Source organism: Phallusia mammillata, chromosome 6 (assembly GCF_965637545.1).
Source record: "Phallusia mammillata chromosome 6, kaPhaMamm4.hap1.1, whole genome shotgun sequence".
Classification (NCBI taxonomy): Eukaryota; Metazoa; Chordata; class Ascidiacea; order Phlebobranchia; family Ascidiidae; genus Phallusia; species Phallusia mammillata.
This window is the reverse complement of record NC_137257.1, coordinates 13,189,003-13,198,506: the sequence shown is the minus strand read 5'-3', so window position 1 is coordinate 13,198,506 and position 9,504 is coordinate 13,189,003. Positions and strand designations below refer to the sequence as shown.

The following is a 9,504-nucleotide window of genomic DNA, read 5'->3' as shown; positions in this document are numbered from 1 at the left end:
TTCTAACTGGCTGTATTTTTTTTCAAAATTACAAGCGAATATTCTGATGCTCTTATATTTGCTAGTCCAGCGTGTTTCAGACAACAGAGGAATATTCGGAACCATTGACCTTCTTTTGGGGCTTCCACGGAAAAACGTGATGATTGACTTAATTGTACCCACACTATTTCTGTTGCAACAGTGTTAAGAACTGTTGCAACAGTGTTAAGATCGTTTACTACTAGGTTAAGGCGATGCGAGGAACAATGAACAAAAGCTGCTTTCGGATAGAGGCTTCGAATTTTTGCTTGTACTCCATTCTCTATCCCAGCCATTGCAGAGCAGCCGTCATACCCCTGGCCGAAAAGTTTGTCAAGATTTAAACCGAATTCTTTGCATCGATTTAATATTGAATTTGAAATTCCTGAGGCGCTCATGTCACTCAGTGGTGTAAATCCAAGAAACTCTTCACGAATAATCATTGGACTGGAAGGATCCACAAAACGCACACCAAAAATTACACTAACCAATCAAATTTGAATCTTCGACCACTTCAGAATTGGTAAGATCCAGCATGGGCATATTGTTGACAGTTCTAAACACAAGAATTATTTTATCTTTGCTTGTGGTGTGGTTTTTAAGCAAATAAATTATATTTTGACCAGAATGTCAACTGCTAATAGACTTTCTTTCCCTTGAACATTCTGCCACTAAACACTGCCTTTAAAATCAAAACTATCAACTTTCTAACATACAATCTGTGGCGAAGGTGCTCATCCAAAAACCTCATGCTCTCAAAGTGCTCCCAAACCCTTGCATTTGTTGCACCACTTCCACTTTTTGTGGTTTCATCCATTGCCTTTTTTAATTTTGCAAACTTGTCTCGAAGGCTTTTCCAACGTTTGGTGCAAGCTTCAACTGATCAAGAATGCATATTTAGCAAGCTGCATTTTTTCCACTGATTTGGATATAAATAGTAACTCACTTTATAGTTTATTCACACTTAAACCTATACAACTAATATGTCATTGTTTAGTGTAGTATAGTAATCATGTACACCATAAGTGATTAGATACAGTTACCTGGCTGCCCAAGAGTTTGACTTATCTTCAGCCATGTGTTTTCTTTTTTGATAGCATCCTTGTAATCACGATTTTTTGAATCGTACAAATGAGGTGATTCCTTAACTAGGTCGATAAGACATTCATTAAAATTCTCCATTTTTTTATCAGTTTTTTTTTATGCTACAACCTACAACTATATGTGAAAAAATATTGGTTTACACATTAAACTGGTTAAGAATGATCCTTTGCATCCAAATTACACATATCCTGTGAAAAGTTGCATATAAAAACAACATTTCCATCAATATTTACTAAAAAAATTTTGTTCTGTTTCATTCACGTTTGCAATTAAGCCGCCATCCGCGCCGTACAGTTGAATCATTTCAACTCTACCGCCAGCCGCCGTAACCACAGTTTTTTTGCCGCCCAAGGACAACCACACCTTGTGTGACATGCCAACCGCAAAACGCTATCCGTCGACCTCCGCAGTTACGCGCTAACCGCGTCATGTGTGAACCGGCCTTTAAGCTTCTCTTACCATTACCAGCTAAATCTCTCTGGAAATCATATGTCACCTGAGGCTTGAATGGATCTGTAAGCAGTCGATATTTAAGGTCGCCACTTTTTTCACTTGAGTTGACGTAAAGTCCAACATCTAAATCTGACCAACTTTCATTGTTGTCGCCATTAGTACTCTCTGCATCATCAACTGATGACTTAACTGCCACACACAATGTCTTTTGCCTCTTGCTGCTACTTTCTTCAGTAGTACTACTGCTTGAAAATCAACTTTTACTCAACGATCTTTTCAGGGCATGATCTTTTATCATTCATTTTTTTAATGTATACATATTTTTTCCAGGGGGGGGGGCAAGTGCCCCCTCTTGCCCTTATGTGCTGGCGCCCATGACCACAAAGGCAATTGACGTACTCAATATCGTCAAGGAGTTCTTTTTGAATCATGAACTGAATCTTGACCTGTGCGGTTCACTTTGCACCGATGGTGCACCTGCCATGCTTGGAAACAAATCAGGCTTCGCTGCCCTTGTAAAAAAGAGGTATCTTATGTCAGTTACACACTGTGTGCTACATCGGCATGCACTTGCAGCCAAGTCATTACCAGAACCACTTAAAAATGTGTTATCAATTGCTGTGAGTGCAGTCAATTACATCAGAGGAAATGCCTCGAATCATCGTCTGTTTAAATTTTTTTGTGACGAACTTGGAGCTAAACACAACGTACTTCTATACCACACCGAGGTGAGGTGGCTTTCCCGTGGCCGAGTGCTTACTCGTGTTTTCGAACTGCCCCCTGGGGGGCGATATCGCCCACGTTGAATAACCCTGATCTACACACACACACATAAGTTTAACAGTTCTTGCTTGTGCATTTAACGACTGTGCCTATATAAACTGCTAGGGTGAAACATTTTATGACACCGTGGACAGGCCTTTTTTTCAGCAAGCGTCCTAGGGTTGCCATATTTTATGATACACAATCCCTGACAAAATTTATCTCGGTTGCGTTAACCCAGTTTTTCTCAAAACTTTTTCGTTACTTTTTCTAAACGGTCTCTGCCATTTTTTCGAGGGCTCGCGGTGCGTAAGCCTGAATGTGTATTTTATAAAAACGAAAGTTGATTGCAGGATTTAAGCTAGTTAGCAAAATTGCGCATAACAATGATCCAAGTCTGACATCACAGACAAAACAAAAACATTACAATTGTGCGCGAACAATTGCATTTTTGTTAGTTGTCATGCAATAAAGCCTAACAATGGAGATGGTCGATTCCTACTTTCACTTTGGACTGACGCCAAAAAAGAATATAAAATTACTTCCACCTTTTCGCGGTTCCCGCAAAATGCCCTAAAGCAGTGTTTCCCAACCTATGGGTCGCGACCCAAAGTTGGGTCGCCTGTTTTTTTAACAAAAACATCTACTATTTGGCTTTGTTTCGTAGTGTTAATATTTTGTTTCCCAAGTTGTTGCCAAATAATAATTTTGTGACAACATGATGTGTTAATGGGTAATTATGTTTGTGACGTCATAAAATATGTGTTAGATCACTGTTGAGCGTTGTCTGGCTGATAATGCTTTGAACTAGTGATGCACCGAACCAGCCTAAAATTGTTCGGGCCGAAACCGAATAATTTCGGCCGAATCAGGCCGAACCTAAAATCCCCTTTCTTATGGACGTTTTCAACTGAACCTTGTGTTGTTGATGCAAGTAATCTCAATTATAACAAACCAAAATTACTTTCACAATGCGGAAGCTTTACTACACTTGTAATACTTTACAGACAACGTGGCTCGTATTTTATAGATACCACTAATAGTTAATTAAGATGTTTTGCATGGGCGAAAATGGAAGTTTAGGTATTATTTTCATGCAATCAAAAAGTTCGGACCGAAACATTAGAAAACAGCGTATTCGGCCCAAATGTTTCGGCCAACCGACTTCGGTGCATCACTACTTTGAACCAGTTCTCAAGTTCGGGTTAAGTGGAAATGTTTGCTCGATAAAACGATTATTATTTGTTTGATAATTTATTTTCAAAACTGGCGTAGTAATTTTTAAAAAACTTTCGTGATTTAGAGACAAAAATACAACCAAAATAGTAAGAAGGTATGTCCATGGGTCGCGAGAGACCACAAAACAAAATTTTGGGAAGTATTTGGGTCGCGTCAAAAAAAGGTTGGGAACCACTGCCATGACCGCGGACCCTAGTTTGAGAACCGCTGCGTTAACTTTTTTGTGATCTAAACCAGGGCTACTCAAACTTCCTTGCTCTGCGACCCCGTTTTGAAACAGAAATTTCTACCCGACCCCTTGATGGGTATGCTGTAAAGAAATATACTTATATTATATATATATGTATATATTTATACCATCTAATAGTACCTAAAAAGCCTAAATTATTTTCTGACTTGATACACAGAATGACAGTCTTAGTTTTTATGACGTAATAATCTATATTGTGACGCTTGTGATATCTGCTCTTTCGCATTGTTTGTGCACAATGGGCATAAAAAAGTCTGGCGCATATGGCTACTAGTCTGGCAATACTCTTTGAAGTTCTACAAAATTTGTTTAGAGCAGTTTAAATAGACGGGAATGATGTTTAAACAATAAATGTACGCACGTATACTATTTACTGTGTATATAATAACCCATAATGTTTCGCGACCCCAAAACTATATTTCGCGACCCCAATTGGGGTCGCGACCCACAGTTTGAGAAGACCTGATCTAAACCAGTGGTTCTCAACCTTTTAAGTTTGCGGACCGGTAAACTTTCAAAAATAATTTTGCGGATTGGTGGACTTTCAAAATCAACCCAAAATGTAATCACGACAAAAATATGCAGATCAAAAAAATACGAAAAATTCAATTTAATGAGAAGTTTGCTGCTGTCTGTTTGATATCATACGTGTTAAACGCGTTTCTAATGAAGTTTTTTGCAAGGCGAAGTAGAGCGTTGACTTCCACACGATTTCTCTGCCTTCAACATCTTGCATTTTGCAATTCAGATATAAAATTGTAATATATTTGGCGGACCGGCGGTTGAGAACCACTGATCTAAACACTTCTATTGCGGAATAAATTTAGAATATTCGAAAGTCACACGGACGGCGACACTAGTACTATGTTTCCATGTAGCCCAAACTTTTTTGTCCATGTTTTGTATTTAGCGCCAAAAACGAGTCGTGTTTCCATGTCGCTAACGCAGTCAAGCGTAACGTGGTACAGCGATCTGTTGCCTGCCTCGCGGGATTCAAGACTGAAACGAAATATGGTAAACTAGCCTCGGAATGTAATAAAAACTACAAATTGTGCTGCCTGCAAATTAACTTCTACATCGTAAGCTGACTTGAGTACAGATAGAGAGTTGATACTGCTGTTATCTGAAATGAGCAGGTTTATTACTAAGAAATTAGTTTGATGTATTAGGAGTTTTTGAGATAAACAAAGTATTAGGAAGTTTTAAAGATGAACAAGTAAGAATAACCTTCAACCAAGAAGGACCAGATGCACTGTGCTTGGACTTGCTTATTTTGTGTTAGCAATCATTTTTTAATGCCTTATTTTAACCTTGCAGAGTTATATATGTGTTATTGGTGTTTAAACATTTATGTGTGCTTCTACACATTCTTTTCTTGTTTAACAAAGGCAACAATCTAACTGTTGTTTCTTAAGTTATTTACTAAATTAATTGTTGTTTTTAGGCTTGACAAGCAAGAACTACTCAATCAATTGCAAGAACTCCAGCTGTTTTTCCAGCAAACCGGTTAATGATTCTGTTTATGTATGCAAATGGAGTGACTGTGTTAATACTGTGACTCTATCTTGTCTGTTTTCAATTTGCAATACAAAAAAAAAACAATTTGAACAGTCAATGCACAAAAATGATAGAATATAGTTAAACCTCTAAAAATGTTTTCAATAAAGTAGTCAGCAAAAGTTGATGCACCAGAACAAGTAAAATAGACAGAAGATGTACATATCACAATTTACAAAATTCATATCATCACAACCTTCCAGAAGTATTTTTAATGATAGTTATAAGTACTACCCTGTTGCTGCTAAGTATGATCTTGTAAAGTAAGCATTGAGTTGTATGAGTCAACATCACCCAAATCATTGGAAAATTGGCTGTTCCTTCAGTCAAAACATGACCCTATACAAAATAATCAACAGTCAGGTATTGCAACAAAGCCAATTGACTGTTTCAGATTAAGCTGCTTCATGTTGCCTGCCAGGCCATTTTATGCAAAATATGTTAAAATAGCAAAAGTGATGGAACTTGTTTCACTCAATAACTAAGATTTAAATGTAGTTTATAAAATGTTTTGAGTATTTTAACTCACCTGTATCTTATAAAATCAAGTATCATAAGCTTTTCCTGACATTGCCAACAGAAACGAAACGTGATTTTGTAGTGCTGAATCTTATCCTTCACAACTTATTATTCAATTCTGTTCACATTGATAATGCCTATATCAAATCACTATACTGAATGTTAGCAATATACATCCGTTGGCAAAAGTACTTCTCAGTTCCAAATTAAGCTCTGATATAATATTTTAACTCAACTTTCGAATATAACCGCGCTGTTCGGCATTTTCAAGCTTACAATACATGTAAACGGTTCACAACAAAAACATGGCCCAAAACATACATGGCCTAAACTGAGTTTAAACCACCTGAATTAGATGGCCCAAAAAATTTCGATTTGGGCCAAGTAATTTTGCTGCGTCATGTTTTTCACTTCCAAATATGGTCACATGGCCCAAATACTCGGCCCAAACTCGCGACATGGAAACGTAGTACAGAAAACGTTACATACGATACTCTGATCCTTGTGAATTAACTTTCTGCATAGGCTTCTGTTTCGTTAAGTTTATTAGGCTAAGCTCACTGCTCTTACTATCCATAAAACAGGGGTCACTAACCTTTACCACTCTAAAAACCATTCGGACCAATTTCACACAGAAAAACAAACAAACAATGGGAACCACAAAGACCTTTTTACATTTGAAAGAAAATGCCATTGTAAAAACGTTTTTCACAACATTCGACTTTTTGTTGTTAGTTGGTTCCTGCATATTAGGTACACAGTTAAAGCAACTGAAATTTACCACGTTCCCACGTAGCATCGAATGCTGTGTTTTCTTGAGACGCGCATTTTTATATGTGTATCTCACGCATATTGTCAGACAACCAGTAACAAACAGGTATGGTTACGCGCGCACACACACTACAAAACAGTAACCTTGTTTGTTTATCTGCACGCCGCCAGTTTACCTCTTTACGTTTCATGGTATGGACGCGGTTAGAGAACTACTAGAAACTTTCTCCGTTAGTAAATTAATATCATAGTATATATATATACATTTTAAACTTTCTCCCTGACGCAGATTTAAACACTAAATTCCCTGACATGTCAGGGAAAATCCTGACGTATGGCAACCCAATCCTATGGCTCTTAATAGGTTTGCCCGGCTGTGGAACGCTTGTTTTCAATTTTTGGATTGTCACAGAATGTTTGTTACTTTTCTTACTGACGCCTTTTTGGTGATTTTGCAAATGTTGCCGAAGTCAGCCATGGCACTGCGACAACGTTGCAACAAGATATCTAATTTCAACAAACCGGCCGGATCCCTCTCACCTATAATAGGTGTCTTTGACAGCAATTGTGTACACGCCTTAGAAATAACATGGGGGCGTCCATAAATATGCCACAACTGGGTTCGCGCCAACGTGTAGCCATCTACTTCGTCTTTACTAAAGTGCGCTATTTGTCCGCGAACATCTTGCTCGCACTGTTGTAACAAGTAAGTCAGCTTTGTGACATCGGACCTCACGTGGGCTCCGATATGGGTTTCAAAGTTACGAATAAACTCATAATAATCAAGAGGATCACCTTTAAACTTCATTAATTCCGGGCGCGGAGGTAAAATTCCGTCGTTGCCGACCACGTTTGGGCGATGCTGTAAAGCAACACGTGGCCCTTGGTCGAATTCCCGAGGAAGTTTCTGCATCGGAACGCTACCTCTCGCACAGGGACCCCTGACATTGGCCAATGGCTGCGGCTGATCAACAACACTCAATTCCATCTCGGCTTTTGGTACAGGCATTACCGGTCGTGGAGAACTAAAGGGTTCCATGTTCGTAATGGATTTCTCTAATGCAGATTGGCTAAATGGCGCATGAACGGACAACTGATCATCCCATGCCTTTAGCGTGGCCTCTGCCATTTCCTTTTTTCGAATTGCTTCCTTGATCCGTTGTTGTTTCGCCATCTCGTTTGTTGTTCTTGTCATCTCGTTTGTTGTTCTTGTCATCTTGTCTTCTTCTTTTTCACGCTCTAGAGTTTGCTTTAATTGTAAAGACGTTTTTATCATGTCAACGTAGGCTTCTTGGCGTTGAATACTTGCCCTAGAACTTCCCACAGAGCTTGGAGCTTTGCTAACTGTGGAAGCTTGGTCAACTTTTTTGGCTGTCCTTGAGGTCGTTTCATGGCTCGTCGAAGGCAGAGCTTCGCCTCGCTGAAACCATTCCTCGTATTTTCGGTCAAAGTCATCCTTTGATCTTTTAATGGCATTTATCATCAACTGTCCGTCACAATCTAGGTCGTCTGGGTTGCCACACCTTTGTGCAACATCCAATAGAGTTGCAAAAATTTCATTTACTTGACCGCACAATTCGCGTAGTTGCGGGGCGTTACTTTGCTCCAACATCAGACAACTTGCTAACAAGTATTTTAGTTTTATTAAGTCGGCGTAGAAGTCGAACAGCTCTTGCTCGGTCTTGGTATCACTCATGGTAATTGAAGTTGCAGAAGAATGATGCAATGATTGGTCACAAATATCACGGCAAACAGTTGAAAACTGAATGTTGAATCCCTTTTGTTTTGTTTCACGCGACCTTTCAGTTTAAACTCGCATCCTCTCTTTACACCACACAGATTTAGAGATATTTGCAATACGGTTTTCTGAATAAACGAAATCAATGTCAAAATACGTACAACAGCATCAATAACAAGTTTTCCAAATAAGCAACACTTACCAACTGGTTTTGCGTAGGTCCAAAAGGCAATATTTCAACATTTTAAAAATTTGTTTCACTTCAGCGCACTACAGCACGTGTAAAAATAGAATGCCAAAAAATACACAGTTAACCCAACGCATCACAACCGATTATGACGTCACACACAACATTGCGGTGATACTACAATTGCATGGTAAACGTTGTTAACCATAGAGATATTACAACCATTATTTCCAAAAAGACTTGCACTTGCAGTGATAGCACCAAAGAAAAAAAAACAGTTTCTTGGTTGTCATTTGGAAATCAAGGAAGAAGCTATCAATTATTTTGCTTAAACTATAGCTTTATGATTCATTTTGGTTGTAAAATAAAAGCACAAGGTTTAATAATATGTTTCAAATTTAAGTGAGAGTGTTGTAATTTTCAAAGCTTGCAGAGTTTTGTACTTCAAAAAAGGAATTATAAGCTATTTGGCACCAAATAAAGCAGCAAGTTTAGCAGTTAACAAACTTACAAACAATGATACAAATAAAAAGCTTTATGGCTATTTTTTTGTGTGGCAATTATAATCTGTGACGTGTAATGGAATGTGTTGAAAATGCTGACTGTGTCTATAAGGTACTTAAATGATACATTACCATATTAATGACTGACAAGCAAGTGTGTTAGTTAGTAGTCATTGTTATGACCAGTTTTACTTAAATGTTGTCCAATTAAAATACTTCGACCTTTTTCGACTTATTTATTAATATATTTTTTTTATATACTGTTGTTGTGTTTTACCGTATTTACAACCGCTTTGTTTCGAGTCTGTGTCATGTGTGTTTTTGTGCCACATTATTACTACATGTTATTGAGTTTGGCCTGTCGCTGTGCAAGTAAACAAAATCCCCCAATGATACCGTCTGC

General features: G+C 38.2%; 1 protein-coding gene across 1 annotated transcript; it reads right to left on the bottom strand.

Annotated features, from left to right (window-relative positions):
* Nucleotides 1–482: 482 nt before the first annotated feature.
* LOC145233578 (transcription factor Adf-1-like) lies at nucleotides 483–1,347 on the bottom strand. Its single transcript, XM_080098333.1, has 3 exons — nucleotides 1,062–1,347; nucleotides 735–897; nucleotides 483–574 (listed from the first exon to the last, which is right to left on the bottom strand). Exons 1-3 carry the CDS (start codon nucleotides 1,198–1,200, stop codon nucleotides 502–504), a joined length of 375 nt encoding a protein of 124 aa, XP_079954459.1. The 5' UTR covers nucleotides 1,201–1,347; the 3' UTR covers nucleotides 483–501.
* Between the last annotated feature and the right edge of the window lie 8,157 nt (nucleotides 1,348–9,504).